Below are 24075 nucleotides of genomic sequence, written 5' to 3'. Positions count from 1 at the left end.
TCTTTTCCTTTGATGTAGGTCAAAGGTCATAATGTAGGTCAGTGACCTAATTTTGATACATGACACACACCCTCACCAATAAGATCCCGTGCTATAAGTCTGAGGTTACAGTAGTGTAGGAGATAGAGCCTGGACATTCTTTTCCTTTGATGTAGATCAAAGGTCATAGGTCAGTGATCACATGACGCATACCCTCATGAAAATGAACCCATGACCTGAGTGATATGGTTCCAATGACAAGAAGTACTTTTTAGTTTAGTATAGAGTAACATCCTATCAACAGTTATTAAGGACGGCCTCCCTTGTGAGCAAAGACACACATGTGTTTGTTTTGGGAGGCTGTGGTATGTTCATGTTTTGTCTCTTTGGGACAGCAAGGAACTGATGCCAACTTTATAGTGCTACCTCACCGAAGCATACTGCCGAAGACATTCAACAGGACACCTCACCCAGTCACATTATGAATATTGACAACAGGCAACCCAGATGTCACACTCCCAAAAATTCTGAGCAATATAATAAAAGAAGGAGTAGCACAACTACCATTTCTATTGACTCCGATATGACTCAGCCATGGGAGAGAACCCCAAGCCTTCCTCACAGTGGCTAACGCTCCACTAAGAGTCGAAAGTGAAGCAAGGGAGACACTATAGGAAGAATCAAGTTGTTCAGGAAGAAGAGGAAAGATACGATCCCAAATTTAGTTGCCTCTTACGATCATGCAATGGGGGCAGCGGGTACAATTCTTACGCCTTAATTACCAGCAGAGCAGGTGAAGTAGTGTAGGAGGTACAGCCCTCGCTGACAAATTCTTTATTGAATGTATAGGTCAAAGGTCAAAATGTAGGTATGTTTGTTGAACTCATCTCCCCAAATTGAGTATGGAGTTCCAGTGACACTGTAGAGTAGGAGATACACACAGTCTTGACAAGATAGCGCAAAGACATACATGAGACACAAAACATATTGAAGATGGAAATTTTAGAAAGACAGAAAATGAATTTTTTTTCGAATTGTGCTTTATTTTCTCAAACACCATCAACAGCATTGTATAGAATTTAATAATTCTAGAAAAACTGATTACCATCAACTGTGGATGGATGTAATTACTTAAGGTAGAAGGGTTTAATGGTGTGTATAGACACTTCTACCTAATGACGAGATTAATGATTTACAAAGCCAGAGAAAAACCGGTTTCTCTCTCAGATGAAGGGTGTGTTACCTTAAAGGTCAAACAACAGGGCATGAAGCAATATCTGTCTACAATCATAAAAATGTTTATCAATTTAAACATTAAAAACATTACAAAAGTCTAAAAAAAAACAATGATATAGTCAATATATATATATATACATCATTATTTACTTGTCCACAGAAAGTCAACTGCTAATGAAATGGTTTATTGACATGCAGGAAAATCAATTAAAAAATACTACAAAAAATAATGTAAATCAGCCAAAAAAATCACCCTATTGGGGTAATCTATTAGTCCAGATCATGGAAGGTTGAATCCATTATTTGTTTTCTGAGGGGTGTAAGCTAGTGTGTAGTAGTCATCAAGCGCGGCATACCATAGATCTGAGATTGTCTATAAGAGGTCTATTCCTATTGGGCATGACGAAATACTTCTGTAGAGTCACGCCCCAGCGAACTTCATAATATTCAAACTACCCGGGGACAATACATTACCTATTCCAGATAAGGAAACTAAATTAGCTCGAACTCATTTCTCAATCACCTTGTCAGCTTAACTATCCCGCAGTTGAAACAGTTTTCATTTAAACAGAAATGATATTCCTATATAGTATACCTGTATCATAATTTACTTTAGAAAATCACATACATGTATAGAAGTTAGCATCTTTATAACTTGTCAATGTAATTATCTTTAAAATTAAGGCCAATGAATTAAAAATATTGAGTTTCAGAATTTTATCCTTTTAATTTGAAATGTTGACAAATCTTTCCTTCAGTGTGATCGGCCTCCATTGTAAGTACCCGGTGCTAGCTATGGCCATTGATTGGAAGGCTGCACTCCGCTGAACAAATAGAAGAGAATTAAATTTCGCTTTTGGAGCACTTGGTTTGAATCCCTGCTATCAGACAGGACACACTGACAAACGTTTTATGTATATCACATCTGTCATAAGACTAATGTGTTCATGTTCAGGTAGAAACAGATCTGTGCCAACGATTATACCCGAGAGGAGATATATAAAGAACCACACCGTAAACTCAATGAAGACGTTCTCTGAGGAAACTCTAGGAGATACAATGTATCACATTCATGCGGTAGAAATTTAGAAGCTACCAAAACTGAGCTCAAGGAAATACTCGTAGTGTCACAGGTAGTTATTTGTGGTGGACTTGTGTACAGTAGAATCCATGTGTATTAATTTTCTAATACTCTAATGCTATAGACCTGATCTGAGGAGTACCATGTGCTGTTAAGTGCTTCTACTGAATTGGAAGCCAGGATTGACTCGTTTCGCATGACTGGGAGTGTTTTATAGTTTAATACATATACCTGTAATTACAGGTAATATTACAGGTAACCCCACATCTATAACAGGTGAGCCATCGTGGACCCAGGTTATACAGACGCTGTGGTAGTTTTTATTCCAGACCAAAACATGGACCCTTTGTCGTAGTGGGATAATGCTGTCATGATTCAATTATACCAATATGTACGACAATATATGCCACTGGATGGCTAAGCATCGGAACACAACAAACCGACAAACGACATGCAAGCAGAAGTAAGTAAAAACAGTCCATTTATGTAAAGTTGTTTGTCACAATTGTAAAATGGATAAGCCATGTTAACATTGCAAGTGATTCATTCATTTATAGATACAAATCTAAATAATTAGTGTCATTTCATAAATAAATTTCAAATGTAATAACTATTATATACTGTTCAGAAAATATATCAAAATATGAATTTTTTTTGGTTTATTTTTCTACCAGACATTTAACTGCTTGGACAATTATTAATATTCAAGTTGGTTGTCACTATATTGATAATGGTCGCCATTTTTATTTAATGAAATGAACAGCTATTAAAGGACATGTGTACATCACAGTTACGCTCTGCCATATTAATTAAGAACATTAATAGGATTTTCATTTGATTTTATGGTTATTTATTGCAAAGATGTATCACCTCAACAAGCCTTTAAAACTCATTCAGGTTTCACAGATATTACGAAGTTTACATTGATATAAGTGTGAGGAATAATATCATCGTAGTTTATTGCTATAGAATCATTGAAGTAGACATATGTCAGACCACAGACAGCAATGAGACAGACAGCTGACAAATTTAACTGCAGTATGCCTACATTGTATATTGTTACAAAGTTAGATATACTCTCTACCTTCAACTGAGGTGAAAGGTCAGATGAAAACTTGCATTGTGTATAAATCACATGAAAATTTAAATTCAGTAAATGTTTTTATATGCAGACAACATGGCAGGTTCCTAGTTTCATTCAAGCTCTAAGTTCATGACCATTCAAGTGTAAAACTAAACACCAGTTTTAGAACTTAAGATAAAATTTCACATGCTATTAAATAACAACTTGACAAATACTGCATGAATTAGCATATTTATACAAGATGGGTGGATTCCAAAATACTTGTATTTCTAAAACCACCCAAGAAAGCAAACATTTCAACAAAATAAAGATACTGCTACACATGAGTCATCATCATACAGAGATCCACTCAGTCAGTAAGACTAGGATCCCCTTATAGTCATCATACAGAGATCCACTCAGTCAGTAAGACTAGGATCCCCTTATAGTCATCATACAGAGATCCACTCAGTCAGTAAGACTAGGATCCCCTTATAGTCATCATACAGAGATCCACTCAGTCAGTAAGACTAGGATCCCCTTATAGTCATCATACAGAGATCCACTCAGTCAGTAAGACAAGGATCCCCTTATAGTCATCATACAGAGATCCACTCAGTCAGTAAGACTAGGATCCCCTTATAGTCATCATACAGAGATCCACTCAGTCAGTAAGACTAGGATCCCCTTATAGAAGTCATACAAAGATCCCTTCAGTTATAATATGTCAGGGATCCCCTCAATAAGTCATACAGGGATATCCCAATAATTAGTCATACAGGGATCCCCTCAATAAGTCATACAGGGATCCCCTCAATAAATCATACAGGGATATCCTCAATAAATCATACAGAGATCCCCTCAATAAATCATACAGAGATCCCCTCAATAAATCATACAGGGATATCCTCAATAAGTCATACAGGGATATCCTCAATAAGTCATACAGGGATCCCCTCAATAAGTCATACAGGGATATCCTCAATAAATCATACAGGGATCCCCTCAATAAGTCATACAGGGATATCCTCAATAAGTCATACAGGGATATCCCAATAATTAGTCATACAGATATCCCCTCAATAAGTCATACAGGGATATCCTCAATAAGTCATACAGGGATCCCCTCAATAAGTCATACAGGGATATCCTCAATAAGTCATACAGGGATATCCCAATAATTAGTCATACAGAGATCCCCTCAATAAGTCATACAGGGATATCCTCAATAAGTCATACAGGGATCCCCTCAATAAGTCATACAGGGATCCCCTCAATAAGTCATACAGGGATATCCCAATAATTAGTCATACAGAGATCCCCTCAATAAGTCATACAGAGATCCCCTCAATAAATCATACAGGGATCCCCTCAATAAGTCATATAGGGATATCCTCAATAAGTCATACAGGGATCCCCTCAATAAGTTAGACAGGGATATCCTCAGTTCTAGTCAGACACTGGGATCCTCTTAGTCAAACGGTTGCAGGGATCCCTCAGTCAGACATACAGGGGTCTCCTTAGTCAGTCATACAGGGGTCTCCACAGTCAGTCATACAGGGGTCTCCACAGTCAGTCATACAGGGATCCCTCAGTCAGTCATACAGGGGTCTCCTCAGTCAGTCATACAGGGGTCTCCTCAGTCAGTCATACAGGGGTCTCCTCAGTCAGTCATACAGGGGTCTCCTCAGTCAGTCATACAGGGGTCTCCTCAGTCAGTCATACAGGGGTCCCCTCAGTCAGTCATACAGGGGTCTCCTCAGTCAGTCATACAGGGGTCTCCTCAGTCTGTCATACAGGGGGTCTCCTCAGTCAGTCATACAGGGGTCTCCTCAGTCAGTCATACAGGGGTCTCCTCAGTCAGTCATACAGGGGTCTCCTCAGTCAGTCATACAGGGGTCTCCACAGTCAGTCATACAGGGATCCCTCAGTCAGTCATACAGGGGTCTCCTCAGTCAGTCATGCAGGGGTCTCCTCAGTCAGTCATACAGGGATCTCCTCAGTCAGTCATGCAGGGGTCTCCACAGTCAGTCATACAGGGGTCTCCTCAGTCAGTCATACAGGGGTCTCCTCAGTCAGTCATACAGGGGTCTCCTCAGTCAGTCATACAGGGATCCCTCAGTCAGTCATACAGGGGTCTCCTCAGTCAGTCATACAGGGGTCTCCTCAGTCAGTCATACAGGGATCCCTCAGTCAGTCATACAGGGGTCTCCTCAGTCAGTCATACAGGGATCCCTCAGTCAGTCATACAGGGGTCTCCTCAGTCAGTCATACAGGGGTCTCCTCAGTCAGTCATGCAGGGGTCTCCACAGTCAGTCATACAGGGGTCTCCACAGTCTGTCATACAGGGGTCTCCTCAGTCAGTCATACAGGGGTCTACTCAGTCAGTCATACAGGGGTCTCCTCAGTCAGTCATACAGGGATCCCTCAGTCAGTCATACAGGGGTCTCCACAGTCAGTCATACAGGGATCCCTCAGTCAGTCATACAGGGATCCCTCAGTCAGTCATACAGGGGTCTCCTCAGTCAGTCATACAGGGGTCTCCTCAGTCAGTCATACAGGGGTCTCCTCAGTCAGTCATACAGGGATCCCTCAGTCAGTCATACAGGGGTCTCCTCAGTCAGTCATACAGGGGTCTCCTCAGTCAGTCATGCAGGGGTCTCCACAGTCAGTCATACAGGGATCCCTCAGTCAGTCATACAGGGGTCTCCACAGTCAGTCATACAGGGGTCTCCTCAGTCAGCCATACAGGGGTCTCCTCAGTCAGTTATACAGGGGTCTCCACAGTCAGTCATACAGGGGTATCCTCAGTCAGTCATACAGGGGTCTCCTCAGTCAGTCATACAGGGGTCTCCTCAGTCAGTCATGCAGGGGTCCCTCAGTCAGACATACAGGGGTCTTCTCAGTCAGTCATACAGGGGTATCCTCAGTCAGTCATACAGGGGGTCTCCTCAGTCAGTCATACAGGGGTCCCCTCAGTCAGTCATACAGGGATCCCTCAGTCAGTCATACAGGGATCTCCTCAGTCAGACATACAGGGGTCTTCTCAGTCAGTCATACAGGGATATCCTCAGTCAGTCATACAGGGGTCTCCTCAGTCAGCCATACAGGGATCCCTCAGTCTGTCATACAGGGATCTCCTCAGTCAGTCATACAGGGGTCTCCACAGTCAGTCATCATGGGGTCTCCTCAGTCAGTCATCATGGGGTCTCCTCAGTCAGCCATACAGGGGTCTCCTCAGTCAGTCATCATGGGGTCTCCTCAGTCAGTCATACAGGGGTCCCCTCAGTCAGTCATACAGGGGTCTCCACAGTCTGTCATACAGGGATCCCTCAGTCAGTCATACAGGGGTCTCCTCAGTCAGTCATACAGGGGTCTCCACAGTCTGTCATACAGGGATCCCTCAGTCAGTCATACAGGGGTCTCCTCAGTCAGTCATACAGGGGTCTCCTCAGACAGTCATATTGGGGTTAGTCAAACACAAGCTTTCTTATATAAATCAGTCATATAAAAATAATAAGGATTTAGATAAGTCATCTTCATTTAACCAAATGATGTGATCTTATGTCAGACCTTTTTATCCATGCAGATTTTCTGTGGTATTCTTAGATTAAATATACTATATTGTACAAATGTATATACACTTTATCTAGGTGAATTCTATCTATACTTCTGAAAAAAAATTAACTTCAATTTTTAATGATGGATGTCCTTTGACCATCCATTACTTACTATTAAGTAAAACATATATTATATTAAAAATTTCAGTTTCGCTTTTAATTTCTGTGTAATTTCATGACTCAAAGTCACGGATCTCCTCGCCTCAGACAAGCTATATCATGAACAGAGGTTTTACTGGTTATTATTACTTGTAGTTTGCCGGTCACATGACATGTGTATTATATATTATCTTCTGTTCATGCTGTCTTGTTTGAAGACCTTGAATATTCCAGTCTGATATTCTGTCCTTCTTCACCTGAATTAAATCAACTTGGCAGCTTTAAAATTGATAAAACTTATATCCAATGTTATGAGGAAGCATCAGGCTAAAACAGTTGATATATAGAATTATATTTGAAGTTGATCCTGCCAAAAAAAATTATTAAAGAGCTTATATAGACAAATTGATTTCTTACTCCAGTTCAAGGTTAAAATATTTCAAAAATTTTAAGTAGATTAAGAAACTGCCAATACTGTCTTGTTTTCAACATTTTGAAGACTGATGATGCAGGCTTAATAATCGATAAGATTAACTTTAAAAATTGCTGTAATTTTTACTCTGTGTATCTATTTGTATTAAAATTTTAAAAAGAGGTCCAATGGTTCTGTATCACAATTACGTCATGTTATACACAAACACATTATGCAAAATTAAGAGTGAAGATTAACCTTTTAAATGACAAGAAATTTTTTGTGTGTACATTGTTCTTAGCAAAGTTGCACGAATCCAGGACCCTGACCCCAGGATGGGTCACGATCAAGGTCTTTTTGTATCTTTGTACTGGGTAGCATCCCAGGAAGGTCGTCGTATAAAAAGACTCTAGGCCTCTTGGTTATTGAGAGGAAGTCATTTGAATGAAGAAGTTGACAGTGGACCTGCTATTATACCATTATTGGTTAGGATATGAGACAGCTTAATGTATAGCTAAAGGGACATTCCTTCATTTGAATAGAGTGTATGTCGTCAAAATGAAACTTAATTGGAAATCGAACTATGTATTTTTTCCAAATAGTAAAAGTTATAATCTTTGAATTAATATAGCATTGTTACTCTCAAGGGAAACTAAAGTTTTAAAGTATTAAATCATAAAAAATTCTCATTTCAACTCGAAGTATCAATAATTACCGCAAAGGCAGATGCTATTTGTGTACGAAACGCCATTTTTCAGTACATTTTGGCATTACTTTTATAACTGGTAGGCACAAAAACTCATATAATCCTCATTTGGGCATATATTTTATCAACATAAATTTCCACATTTCTGATGTCTGAATGAAGGAATGCCTCTTTAATATATAACCAACAAAACTAATAATATAATGCTAATCATGATGTCAGACAGACGGTCTGAGATAGAGGGTCATTTAGGAGGTCGGCAGATGGCCGGACAGATGTATGAAAGGCAGTTTTATAATATACCACTTTTGTATTGCCATCTAGCCAAAATTAATCCTCAACATAATTATATATACATCTTAACTTACAAATAGTAATGTGTTAGTACAGGTAATACGACTAAATATGAAAACAAACACATTCCCCTCTGGCATTCACACTGTTGATAAACCAACATCTATTGTTAATCGTCAGACACACTTAACAACAAATAAAAATTCTTTCCTTAAACACCAGTAGATAATTGTCTGTATATCCTTAAGCTATAGGAGATCTAAAAATATCAGAACAGGTTTGCTCAATGAGTTATATTTAACATCCGGCAAAGGTGTCTGTTCATTGAGAATTGTCAACTCACCATGAAATTAAAAAAAAAATTAAGCAACAAGTTACACTCTATATGATATAAATTTAACAAGTGCACATATATGAATTTCATCCATATTCCCTAGTCGGTATGAAATTAATTTTAAACATACTGCATTTTTGTTTCCGAAAAGCAAAATGACAATAGGAAAGATTAATAACACATCGCTGCAACCTAACAATGCTTTGACATTTAAAATTCAAAAGAAACTTGAGAATGTAAATATAGCGGCGGTAAATAATGGAAGGGTATTACACTTAATCAGATAAACACTTGTACAAAACACTCCTACAAACGCACACATACAAATTAGGGATGGGAATTGTCGGTACTATAGGTTATTTTCACAGGGTAATGTTACACCTTCGATACAACAAAGATAGATTGTGTGAACTAACTTTTTAGGACATGAATTCAGGTCCTAAAAAGTTAGTTCACAAAATCTATCTTTGTTGTATATATGTTACAGTCTTTTAACTTAAAAGTACATTAGCACATGGTCATGATCAAGCTGCATGGGGGAGCCAAATCTTATTTTCTAGATCTAAAGCGGTTTTAAAAACATAGTGACATATATGGAATTTGCCCTAATTTCAATTATTTAATAAAAGGAAACAGTTCTCAATGACATCTTTGAATTTCCCCATTACAGAATTTTGTAATAAATTATACCATTTAATGTATAGACTCAAGTGTATGTGTGTTAAGCTGCAGGCTGCTGTGAGATATGTGTTGAAATATTTTAAATACTTGTATATATGCATCAGCCAGCCTTTAGCAGTCTCAGTTTACTCTGGAGCAGTGAAATTACATAAATAAGATGTCAGAGGTTTATCATATTTCATTTAAGGAACTTGACAGAAATATGTTCTTCCGCCTCCTTTTACACATGTAAATGAAAACTTAATGTATTTCACAATAATTGTGAAACAAGTTATACCAACTGATATATCGGTCTTAAGCTTGTTGGCCCGGATGGAAGCAAGAAAAGGGTCTTTACTGTGGGGGAAAAACCGAGAGAAAACCCATCTTAATTGGGCCAGTGACCCCATATCTTTTCTTATCCAATCAGTGAATCAAACCCTGGCCACACATGTATCACATGTAAGACTACAGATGAGATTCATTTAATAAATCAAATACAATGGATGATAAGTGTGTGAACCTCTGTAATTTAAACTAATTAAAATATAAGTAGAAAGATAAGTTCACAAATAAGCCCTCCCCAAATTTCCCGAGAATTATATTTTAAACTAGGTGAGGAGTTTTCTTTGTTTGTTTATTAGTTTTATCGCCATCAACAGCCAGGGTTATTTTAAGGAGGAGTCTTCTTGTAGTAGTTGGTGACTACCTCACCCAACAACATATCGGGAGGCCTGCTGCTTTACGTGGCCTCTGCTCTAATAGACTCAGCTATCATGCCCTTCCTCTAGGGGAGGAGGCTTGTTTGATGATAAATATGGTACTGAACTTTTACACTTGGGGATCCCCAAATGCTTATATAAATCCAATTATGATTTCATAAGGAAATTTCTAAGTTAAGAAACCTGAAGCTATATTAAAGAATGTTGATGAAACCAGAACCTATAGGCATGAAATTGTATGTATACCTGCTCCACGACATGTAATTACATACATTTTTATATAACATTATTAGGTATAGTTGTTCACAGATATTAGCACATGCAATCACGGTACTGTAATTGCGGCACGCGATTCCCAGCCCTATGCGTAATCCTACATTGACTACGCAGCACGGTGCAGCAAATGTAAACCCTCCCCCACCTTATCAAAGGGTATAACAATGTCATATACCGCCCCGAGTTATGGAAAACTACCATTCCATCTGGTCATTAACAATGCATGTGTTCATATAGATCAATAACAATCACCTGTACTTATAATGCGGGACTAGTGTAGCGTGGGATAGTCAGTGATAATCATGGAGAAATCATTCAGTTGTTTAACTGTTCCATGTAAGATTAATGACAAGAAGTTCATGGTGTATTAATGATTATATTTGTACAAGGTAGGTGATTATATCATAACAATAGTTTTTTCCCACCACAGCTAATTACAAAAAACACATTTACATATTTTTTTTTTTTAATATTTCATGGCATTCTAAAGAGTGTAATGCTCTGCTGAATATTTTCATAAATTATTTATTTATAGGTAATTAAAAAAACCTATAAGAGACAATATTATATTCTAGAAACTAGATCTTTGATCCAGCATATACATATATATATAAAAGCTGCATGCACATTGTATCTTCTACTACATCAGAGCCTAGGATTTTTTAAATGATAGCTACAATATGATAACCGGAGAAAAAATTTACAGGGCAGGGATGAAGAGACAAACATACTGCTTATTGTTAAAGTAAAAACTTACAGGCAAGGAGCGGAGAGACAAGCATACTGCATTATTGCTAAAGCAAAAACATGTCCCCTACCAGTTCCCCCTAGAAATTGGAGCAGTGACCTTGAACTTGACCCAAAAACCTCAAAACTCAAATTTGTCCAAGATATCATGGTCCTAGAGTGCTGATCATGACAAACCTGGTGTTACTATTACATACAATATAGGTACATACATACATGTACATATATAACATACAAGAGGGATGGCATAAATTTATGAACGCATACTTATCAGTACATATATATGGACAGTGGGTACGTCCATACATGTTCTCAGAAAATAAATTTTTCCAACCACCATATTTAACAAAGTATCATTTCAGCAAAGAACTCATGGCATAACTTATATATATTAAACTATTAATGAAAAAAACATGGCCTCTTTCCACTTCTTCATAATAAAAATGATCAATAGAAAAAGACATAATTTTAAAGACTGATGCAGAAAATAATACAATAATTTGTTTTATTTTTTTCAGTTGCTGACAATGACAAGGTGACCACTCTATCCGATAGAACTAAAATTAAAAAAAAACAATGCAGCCTGTGAAAACATTTGCTCATGCACATGTCAGAATGGCCCATTATCATCAATCCCACAATTCTTATGAACATGACGACCCAAACAGTCCACGCTCTATGAACAGTGAACTTCTTCAGGACCAAGACAATCAAATCAGTCATCTTGACTCTGTTTCACAAACTAATCTGGCTTTTAATTTTCCTGACACGGAGGAGCATCATCACCATTACATACAAAACAAGACATTTCAGGATACGGAAGAAGTACGCCGTCATTATATACAGAACAATACTAATGGCATAAATAGTCCACGTAGTGCTAAATATCGCAATGAAGCTTCCTCCAAGGCAAAACTTGCCAAGATTATCACAGTCCCAGGTGGGGAGGACCAAAATCATTTAAAATATCAATCGTCTACCCCCAGAAGTGGCCAGACACATGGTGAAACCCAAAAAGGCATAGGAACCCATAAAAGCCCCACACAAGGTATTCAGATACCACAGGGGTCTGTAAGAGGAATGCCTGTATCCCCAGGGTCCAGAAAAACAGTCCCTCACACCAATATGCATGTGACTGGGCAAGCAAGTGCAACCTTTCCGGGAAGTGTGCGTGGTTACTCAAAAGCCAACGGCCACCTTACGCACAGCCGGCGGAGAACGCCCAGTACTGACACTAAGGGTAGCTCTGTAGCGTTTCGCAGACATCATCCAGAGCGGAAGGAGTATTATGTTACACAGTTTGACATAGAATTTGATAAACATGAACGCCATCGATTTCTACCTGGTGAGGAGCTCACAGGGAAGATTATCTTTGACATAAGCAATGAAATGGATGTTCGTTTTATTGAACTGTTGATACTTGGCCAGACTACTGCAACTCTGGTGCAACAGGAGTCTGGGGTCTCTACTACGAAACGTGATGTGTTTCTCAGTAAACGTTCATACATTATTGGTACCCCGGACGGACGCTGGACATCACTCATTACACCAGGCCACTATGTCTCCAATTTCCGGTTACAGTTGCCAGAAAGCATTCCAACATCTTGCAACTATCAAGACAAAATCAATGGATTCAACATGGAAACTATGTATCTTGTCAAAGCAAGGATCTGTGATGATGTTGGAGCATCATCATCAGCACGAAGTACACACTCCATGAACAATTTCGTCAAAGTGTTAGTATCACGTAAACAGATTTTCCATGTGAAACGACCTTTTGACATTCATTCTGTTCCCATGGCGATGACACCGATATCTCACGTTGAAGATGTTCCAATCACCTGTTCAATTTTCTCGATCCGAGAGCCTGCAAATATTCAAATGTCTCTTGATCGCTCCTGTTTTCTTGCCGGAGATGATATCAAAATTCACCTGGAGACAGAAAACCGCTATGCAAATAGAATTAAAAAGATCACATGTGTTCTGCGACAGACTGTTTCTGTCAAAGGAGTTCGTTCCAAAGCTCAATTCAACATTGCCAACGTTGAGGAAAAATATCCAGAGGGCACTATCACAAAGACAAACAAACGTAACCTTATTTGTTATGAAATCCACCTTCCCACCCATACAAACTTTCTACCCAGTGTCATGCCAGGTTGTCGACTGGTAACGATCACCTACAGTCTCAATGTGAGTGTCAAATTTACGACATGTGGAGGAAAACTCATGCTGTATGTCCCAATAAATCTGGGTCCGTGTACCGACCCGATACACCTAGATAAGACTAGTTCTGTTCCCTTCTTCAACAGACCACTTCGATTCCCGCACTTCTCCCCACATTCAAACGGGATAGCCAATGGAGACGCACAAAAAGTCCAGAAACGACCAGTGTCAGGGCCGCCAGTGACATCCAAGTTCTCGTATGGAGCATGTTCAAGTAGATTCTGCTGTTGTTGGGGTGACAACACTTTGATATGAATTGCTTAAATACAGATTGTACCTATTTATATTTAATGAATTTCCTAGGATTTTGTGTTAAATTATCAAATTTTCAAACACAATCATTGATGTCTTGTGCAATGGAGCTTAAATTTGCTTAATCAATCCTTGGGTATGTGTATTTCTGACTAAAATATTACCTTTTTTATGATAAATTTCCATGGTCAAAATTATTTATGATGCAGAAATCGAAATGTGTTTAAGTCATAGCTTACTATGGACACTCAGAGGCCATTAGACATTTGAATAACTTTTAATCCTTGAATGAGTTTTTCGGATAATATCATGCATGCATACAGCTCTGGACATTCAAGAACAAGAATATGATTACCGTTCATCAATAGCAACACACAATTGTGTTTTATTATCAATCTTGCTCTGGATATTTGGGGAGCAAGATAACTTTCATGAACTAGCTATACGGATAGTCATCTGGCTGTGGATATTCAGAGAATAAGATATAAAGATAATTACAACTTCCCTCTGATTGAGAATTATATATATGCTATTCTACCACAATACCCTGTGTTATTCAACTCTAAGACCATCAGTTAATCATTACAGCTGTTGATTAACAATCTGTTTATACCACACCTGGTATAATTAAACTCTGTACGCATTTCGATTTGCTAACACGGTGAACTTTGACCCAAGCTGCAATTGTTATTGACGTCATCAATAATTTAATGACGTCACATCACCGAGTCCCGGACGTCACCGGTACACTTTATTTGCATACGCGAAATTATACTTGGCCACGTTTCCCTTTGATTCAAGCCGATATTATTGTGGTAGAAACAGGTCACACGACTCGAAATTGTTGGATATGGAATTTATTTCACACTCGTAAGTTATTTTTTAAAAGTTGCAAAAAACATTCGCTAAAGCTCGTGTCTTTTGTAACTTTTAAAAAATAACTTACTCGTGTGAAATAAATTCCATATCCAACAACCACTCGTTGTGTAACCTCTTTTTATATATACTGTATCCCCCTTGTGTAGAACAGTACATAGGTATCTTGTGCTATTATTGGAATACATATCAGTATCAGTTTACATATTAACGATTATATATTAAATAATTAAATTTAAGTTTACTTGAACCTTTAATGATCGAGATACAATTTCATAAGTGAAATTTACAAAGGATTTCTCATATTAAGTGTCAAAAATTGCACAAATGTGCGGAAAATAAATTTAACTTTATGCAAGAATGCATTATATACATTTATAGAGTCCACAGCTGTGATGGATGGGTGGATTGTGCAAAGTCTGCGAAAGTTGTACTGTATGTAGATCTATAGTCATGTCGTGAGAAAGAAATGTGTTTTTCTACACCTGAATATCAAATCATCACCATTCTAAATTCTTGTTAAAATATAATATATAAGGGACACATTTTCTGCCATGTAATACACAAAAATATTAATACATGTTTGACAGTTAAATAAAGTTAACTTTTAAAATCAGTATATTACATGTATATATATACATATAGATATATATTCATTATATTAACTATGACAGTAAATTCAAATCTTTACCTTTGGATCAACAACACATAGTGTATGATACATTGTGCTAATAATTAGATATAACATATATTAGTAACACAAATACCGGAGGAAGACTACCCTAGCTCATGCCCAACCGGGCCTCAAACTCATGATCTATGGCACCCATTATCGCGTTAGCCAGAAAGACCTGCAGCCTATACCACTGCTTTAAATGAATAAATATCATCATGATCATATACACATGTACCTTAATTTTGATTACAATTTACATGAAATTATTTAAATCTTGATTGGTAGTTGATGTTTTTCTGTATGTTTGAAATTTCAGAATTGAAAGATTAGACCTAGCTAACGCTTCTTGTGCTCTTCCCATATAATCCTGAATAGTTTGAAAAACAATTATAACGTAAGAATTGCAGTGTAACCTTATTATTAAGGAAAGGTTTTACTGTTATTTGTTGTTTTTTCCCATACAAATGCCAAGTACAAGCTAGTGTTCAGTACAGTGCCAAGTACATGTATATCTGCATGCCCCTCGGAGAGGGTACAGGTATATCTGCATGCCCCTCGGAGAGGAAACATGTATATCTGCATGCCCCTCGGAGAGGAAACATGTAGATCTGCATGCACCTTGGAGAGGAAACATGTATATCCACTTTGCTTAACTATAAAGTCAAGTAATTGTTACCTCACAGATATTATAGCTGCAATTATACTACCATGTAAACTTTATTTATTTTAACAATTGTAAAAACAAGTTACATGTATATCAACTTATATTAATCGCACTTGTCGGCCCGGATTTAAGCATTTGAGGGGTCTTACTAGCTGTGGGAAGAAGCAGAAGAACCCAGATAAAACACACGATCGGGCAGGTGCATGACCCTACATGTACAACTTTCACGTCTGATCAAGGAATCAAATCCTTGCCGCCTAAGTGAAAGGTTTGGTTTGGTTTGTTTTTTTTTATTAAAAATATACCATGCCCCTTTAAGCTGGTTCTAGAGACATGGAAATAAAAACAAAACTTTTATATAACGTTCTAAACTATGATAAGTGCACTCTTCTGATTTTCTTACCATAAGCAAAAGTGCAGTGCTTATTATATTAGTTCAGGGCTTATTTGAGCTTATTTGTCACACATAAGATTTTTTCATGATTGCAGTAACATCAAATCTTATTAAAATAGAATGGTAACTTTCAAAAGATATTGTATCCTTCCACAAGCACTTCGTTTTATTTCACCTATCATATATAGGTATATGTATGATGTTCATATTCAATATGAATAATTATTGATAATTAAGTATATAAGCTTGCACATTTTATATATATTATAACAAAGATGAGCAGAACTGGTTCTAAGCATACGTGGTATATTATATTATCCTGTGCACATATCAAATAAAAGAAAATGAATCCCACATTATGTCATTTGTCTTTTATCAATATGTTAACTCGTTACAGCACACACGCACATCAAGAATGATCAGTAGGATCAGTTTATGTCATCAAAGGCCACACAATCCTGGCTCAAAGTTGGTAACCAGTTATATAACTACCACATTTCTGCTATTAGACTGATTCTATTGTATCTTAATGATTAATATATCACATGCTCACTACAAAATGACCCAACGTCAATGGATTCTTAATGCAACATACTACCGAAGCTTTATATTATACTGCGCCACCTGGAACGAATATTCATACCCTGTCTACACTGCTCTCTCCAGGCATCTGTAGAAATTGTCCGTCCAGAGCTAGGTTATCGCAGCTATGCGCCACCCTGTACCATCCTACATCATCCTACACCATCCTACACCGCCCTACACCATCCTACACCATCCTACACCGCCCTACACCACCCTACACCACCCTGTACCATCCTACACTACCCTACACCACCCTGTACCATCCTACATCATCCTACACCACCCTGTACCATCCTACACCACCCTACACCACCCTGTACCATCCTACACCACCCTACACCACCCTACACCATCCTACACCATCCTACACCACCCTGTACCATCCTACATCATCCTACACCATCCTACACCACCCTGTACCATCCTACACCACCCTACACCACCCTACATCATCCTACACCATCCTACATCATCCTACACCACCCTGTACCATCCTACATCATCCTACACCATCCTACACCACCCTACACCATCCTACACCACCCTACACCATCCTACACCACCCTACACCACCCTACACCATCCTACACCACCCTACACCACCCTACACCATCCTACACCATCCTACACCACCCTACACCACACTACACCATCCTACACATCCCTGTACCACCCTACACCATCCTACACCACCCTACACCACACTACACCATCCTACACCACCCTACACCATCCTACATCATCCTACACCATCCTACATCATCCTACACCACCCTGTACCATCCTACACCATCCTACACCACCCTACACCACCTTACACCACCCTACACCACCCTACACCACCATACACCACCCTACACCACCCTACACCACCCTGTACCATCCTACACCACCCTACACCGTCCTACACCACCCTACACCACCCTGTACCATCCTACATCATCCTACACCATCCTACACCACCTACATCATCCTACACTACCCTACACCACCCTGTACCATCCTACATCATCCTACACCATCCTACATCATCCTACACCACCTACATCATCCTACACCACCCTACACCATCCTACATCATCCTACACCAGCCGACAGTCAGCCGACACCACCCGGGTACCAGCCTACCCACCTACACCACCCGACACCACCGACACCAGCCGACACCACCTACACCCACCCACACCAGCCGACACCACCCGACACCAGCCGACAGCAGCCGACACCACCACATGCAGCCTACACCACCCACACCAGCCTACACCACCCTACAACCACCACACCATCCTACATCAGCCTACACCACACCACACCAGCCTGACACCACCCGACACCACCCGGGACCACCGACACCACCCTACACCACCTACACCAGTCCGACACCACCCGACACCACCCTACACCACCCTGGGACCATCCTACCACCACCCTGACACCACCCGACACCAGCCTACACCACTCACCAGCAGCCGACACCACCCTACACCAGCCGACACCACCCCCACCCAGCCACACAGTCCTACCACCAGCCTACATCACCACACCCACCCGGACCACCGACACCATCCGACACCACCCACCACCACCGCACACCATCCACACCCGACACCAGCCTACAGCATCCGTACACCACCTACACATCCTACACCCACCCTACACCACCAACACCACTACACACCATCCTACACCACCCGTGTACCATCCTACATCATCCTACACCACCCTACACCACCCTGTACCAGCCGACACCACCTACACCACCCTACAGCATCCTACACCAAGCCACATCACCACACCACCCTGTACCACCGACAGTCAGCCGACACCACGACACCACCCGACACCAGCCACACCACCCTACACCAGACGACACCACGCCGACACCACCCGACACCAGCCGACACCACCGCGACACCACCAACCCGACACCAGGCCGACACCCCAGCCGACACCACCGACACCACCACGACACACACGCAGCCGACACAGCCCGGGACCACCCGACACCAGCCGACAACACCCGACACCACACGACACCAGCCGACACCACCCGACACCAGCCGACAGCAGCCGACACCAGCCGACAGCAGCCGACACCCACCCGGGACCAGCCGACACCAGCCGACACCACCCGACACCACCGGAACCAGCCGACACCACCCGACACCACCAGACACACCCGACACCACCCGACACCACCCGGGACCAGCCGACACCACCCGACACCGGCCGACACCACCGACACCACCCGGGACAGCCGACAGCAGCCGACACCAGCCGACACACCGACAGCAGCCGACACGACCCGACACCACACGGGACCAGCCGACAGCAGCCGACACCAGCCGACAGCAGCCGTACACCACCGGACAGCAGCCGTACACCACCCGACACCAGCCACAGCACCGACACCAGTCCTAATCTACAGCCGACACCACCGGGACCAGCCGACACCAGCCGCACCACCCTGACACCACCAGGACCACCAGCCACACCACCCGACCACCCCCCGACACCAGCCGACACCACCCTACCCACCACCAACACCGACACAGTGCCGACAGCAGCCGCACCACCATGACACCAGCCGACACCACCCCGACACCAGCCGCACCATCCTACAGCACCGACAACCACCCCTGACACCACCTACACCCACCCTCACCACCCTGTACCATGCCTACACCACCCTACACCACCCTACACCACCCTACACCACCCTACACCACCCCTACACCACCCTACACCACCCTACACCACCCTACACCACCACACCACGTACAGCAGTCCGACACCACCCGACACCAGCCTTACACCACCCACACTCCCCCCGACATCAGCCGACACCAGCCTACAGTCAGTCGACACCACCCTGGGACCAGTCCGACACCAGCCGACACCACCCGACACCACCGGACACCAGCCGACACCACCCGACACTCAGCCGACAGCACCACACCACCTGACAGCAGCTGACACCACCCGACACCACCAGACACCAGCCGACACCACCCGACACCAGCCGACACCACCTGACAGTCAGCCTACACCACCCCGCCACCACCGACACCACCCTGACACCAGCCTACAGCATGCCGACACCACCGACAGCAGCCTACACCACCCCGACACCAGCCGACACCACCCGACACCACCCACCCACCAGCCGACACCCACCGACACCCACCGACCACCACACCGTACACCAGCCTGACACCACCCACAGCAGCCGACACCTCCTGACACCCAGCACACCAGTCCGACATCAGCACACCAGCCTACATGCAGCCACACCACCCTACACCAGTCCTACACCTCTTACACCACCCTACACCATCCTACACCACCCTACACCATCCTACACCACCCTACACCACCCTACACCACCCTGTACCATCCTACACCACCCTACACCACCCTACACCATCCTACATCATCCTACACCACCCTACACCATCCTACACCACCCTACACCACCCTACACCATCCTACACCACCCTACACCACCCTGTACCATCCTACACCACCCTACACCATCCTACACCACCCTACACCACCCTACACCATCCTACACCACCCTACACCATCCTACACCACCCTACACCATCCTACACCATCCTACACCACCCTACACCATCCTACATCATCCTACACCACCTTGCATCACCCTACAAAGGCCATGTTGAGCCACCCTCCATACACTATATACAGGACCCCACACAATATGAACCACGGTGGTGTCCTTTGATTTCCTCTAGTCATTTCTTCTTCTTTTCGATTTAATTGCATTTTTCAGATTTATATGACTAAGTTTTACTGATAATTAATTACCTGGTTTAGTGTCCAACATCGGGAGTCTGACCTCCTGATTTTTAAATCATAATCAGCGATCAGTTTTTGTTGTTGTTTTTTTTCATTAATTTTCGATTAATTTCAATCACCTGCCCATGCACAACTACTTGAAAGTGTTTCTGGAAGTCTGCAGTGTGAGTTCTGTATTTTCCCCAAAAAGATTAGACTTTCAAAAACATTATCAGGTTCAAATCTGGAACTCGCAGTGCAGACTTCTGGATTTGAACCTGGCAAAATCCAGAGATGTTTCTGTAGGTCTAGATACATAGTAGTATTTAGATTTGTTAGCCCAAATGAACCTAAAACACAACAATGCTCTGCACTTTTTAAATATTCTATTTTGAATTCTAAAGGAACAATACTGTACATTGTAGACAAGAATGCTACACAATTTTAAATCCACAAACCCCCAGTACACTTAGACAAACAGTAATAGCAATTAAAATTTATTATTCAGACGGACCTCTGAGAAAATCTCAACATGTACGAAATGTATGTACATGAATGAGATCACATTTCTGGCAGTCTCCCAAGACATTTCAATAGCTTTCCCTCAAAACGAATTTAAACTTGCTTGCAATTATTATAAATAAAACCAAAGTTCAGAACATTTACCCCGGGTAATCAGCATGTTTGACATATCTTCGATGTTACAACATGTACACAAAAATATTTATTTAAGGGATGCAAACTTTCTAGCTTGCGTTGTCAACTTTAATAATGCATATCCATCATATATCGTTTTACACCTCATTTGCAGAAATACCTTAATTGGTCATCAAAAATCCATTTACTAATTACATATAACTAAAACATTCAGTACAAGCAGACTCTATTACTTATATTTATGTATAATTAGCTGCTAAGCCTTTTACATGTACATCATACATCGTATACAATTTCCACCTGTATTTCCACATGGTGGACATGTTATACAGCCATTTTTTTTTTTTTTTTTTTACAAAAGTAGGACTATCACATAAAACTAAAAAGTACTACATGGATATATAAATCAATTATCCATCTGAGATCAGCCAAGCCGTTCCTCTATGTACATTAAGAAATTAATCAGGATCTATAGAGCCACCAACAGATCTGCTATGTTCAGCTTTCTCCCTCCTTTTTTAAGTTTCCATCTCAAATCATTTCAGGCATTTACAGCAAAATTTTAGGTATCTCCATGTCAAGTACACACATTTCTTGAAACAAGATCTAGAATTGGTCACAGGAAAGGGAAAATGCCATAGAATGGCCTGGGACTCCAATACAGGATCAGGAAATGATCCTCATACTAACATATATATATATTGTTATTACAAATGTAGTTGGTAATAACATGTATTCATGGTAGATATAATGTGTGGGTGTTAGATATATAACTTGAGCTTTGGTTTAGTTTGGTTTCTTTTATTTAATGTCCTATTAACAGACAGATTCATTTAGGATGAGCCAGCTAGTTTTGGAGATGTAGAAAAACCAGAGTACCTAAAGGTACCAGGCAACTGTCCCAACTCACAACCTAGAGTTGGAGGGCTATAGTGATGAAGTGTTGGGACACAATGTTGATATCGTATATAAATATCCCCTGATATTCACAGCAGAATACTTTAAGATATATCAGCACTGCAAAATTAAGCAACTATCCAGCATACAATTGCTCTATAACCATGAACTGTTTGGTCACCAACTCCAACTCCGTTTAAGTACCATGCCACCTTAACCATTTGAACTACCTGGACATCGGAGTTCAACCCAGTCCAGTTCCACTACAATCCTCCCTCCTTCAACAAAGTCTGTGACCCTGAATACACACACACGACCCTATATTGACTCAGTGGGTCGTAGTTTTGTTGGGTACTAAATGTAAATGTAACACTGAAGAGGAAACATGTAACAATCAGGCCTGGACTCATCCTGGGACCTCGATCATGATCAGGACTCTAGATGGAAGCTCTAACTATCTACACTATCCATACCTGGCCTGCGGAGTTTAGCTCAGTCTAGTTCAGGATCAGCTTTACATTTGAAACCTGGGCCTTTACCACACCCTCTGTGGGAAATTAGCTCGGTAGTTTTGCACCAAATATAACAAATGTATGTATATAACAAATATAGTTGAAATCCTCTCTATGTTTTGATAACATATAAAGTGACAAAATTACAAAAATATGTTAAATGATGGAATATATACATTGTATAACCTAGCCCGAGTTTCCTCTGGCCCTTACACCATGTCTGATGTAGTGTTATGTTTATGCTAATACTGGTCGGTGAGATCTCTATCTATTTCATGTACGGTCAAAGGGTAGATAACTCTTTTTCCGGATATTTTAGTTCCATTTCATTATTATTTTATTAGTTTGTACTTGATTCCGGAATTAGTCCGTCCGGCCTATGTTTTGTTGTTTAGAGGATAGAAAGGAAGAAAATAAACATGGTCGACACGTACATTGAAGCTGGCCTTATGTTTCCCCCCATAGGCCCAAATTCACCCCTCTCACAGCGTGACAACATGGTGGAGAATCTAAATTGAGGACAGCGAGACGGAAAGTGGTAACTTTACGGTGCTTTGGATTCTCTTTCAATTTAATTTGTGTGTTAGCTGATCCATTTTCGTTTTTTTTCGCGCCATGTAATGCCATGTGACATTTTTTTTTCTCGTTATGACTACAGTCATTTTGGGAGACTCGCGTCTTCGTGGACTAAATAAAACTGTTGTTAAACCGAATGTTTTTTGCAATATTGTACCAGGATCCAAGATTTCTTCTCATTTGACTTATATTACAAATCATACCAGCCAGTTTTCAGTTAAATTATGTATTATATGCCTTGGAATCAATGATGTACCTGACAATATTTTCGATCTTCCCCCACATGTTTTAGATCGGCTGTATAGAAAAATTACAAATGATTTTCATAGATTAATTTCTGCTGTGTCTCCATCTGCTCGCATTGTTATTGGAACAATTGCCCCTAAACATCTGTATGAATGTGCAAGCACCTTTCCTCATAAATCAAATTTACACATAAACAATATTACTTTTGATCATCAGAAAGCATTTGAAAAATTTGTTATGCGAATCAACAATGACTTCATTCACAATTTCAATGAAACCCACACAGGCCAGCATCTTCCTTTCCACACAGACATGTGGGTACATAGATCTAGAGGCAGGACATCTCGTTTCTTCTATGGTGCGATGGGAGATGGAATTCATCCAGACCAAAGGTTGAAGATGGCCTGGTTCACAAAAATACAAATATTGTTGTAAAGCCCCCCGGCCGACATATTTGTAAATGTTATATGACTCTGTCATGAGCTTA

General features: G+C 40.9%; 2 protein-coding genes and 1 long non-coding RNA gene across 3 annotated transcripts in view; 2 read left to right on the top strand and 1 right to left on the bottom strand.

Moving 5' to 3' along the window:
* LOC117318008 (alsin-like) overlaps positions 1-24075 on the bottom strand; it is a 108181-nt gene that overhangs the window by 65964 nt on the left and 18142 nt on the right.
* Positions 2010-14337, top strand: LOC117318007. The gene is made up of 2 exons (XM_033872978.1): positions 2010-2759; positions 11748-14337. Exon 2 carries the CDS (start codon positions 11806-11808, stop codon positions 13705-13707), a length of 1902 nt encoding a protein of 633 aa, XP_033728869.1. The 5' UTR covers positions 2010-2759; positions 11748-11805; the 3' UTR covers positions 13708-14337.
* LOC117318009 lies at positions 14617-16668 on the top strand. Its single transcript, XR_004530287.1, has 2 exons — positions 14617-15762; positions 15795-16668. It is a non-coding gene; the product is annotated as an uncharacterized LOC117318009 (long non-coding RNA).

The sequence above is a fragment of the Pecten maximus genome, chromosome 19, assembly GCF_902652985.1.
Source record: "Pecten maximus chromosome 19, xPecMax1.1, whole genome shotgun sequence".
NCBI lineage: Eukaryota > Metazoa > Mollusca > Bivalvia > Pectinida > Pectinidae > Pecten > Pecten maximus.
Note: the sequence above shows the minus strand (reverse complement) of the source record. Positions and strands in the feature narration are given on the sequence as shown.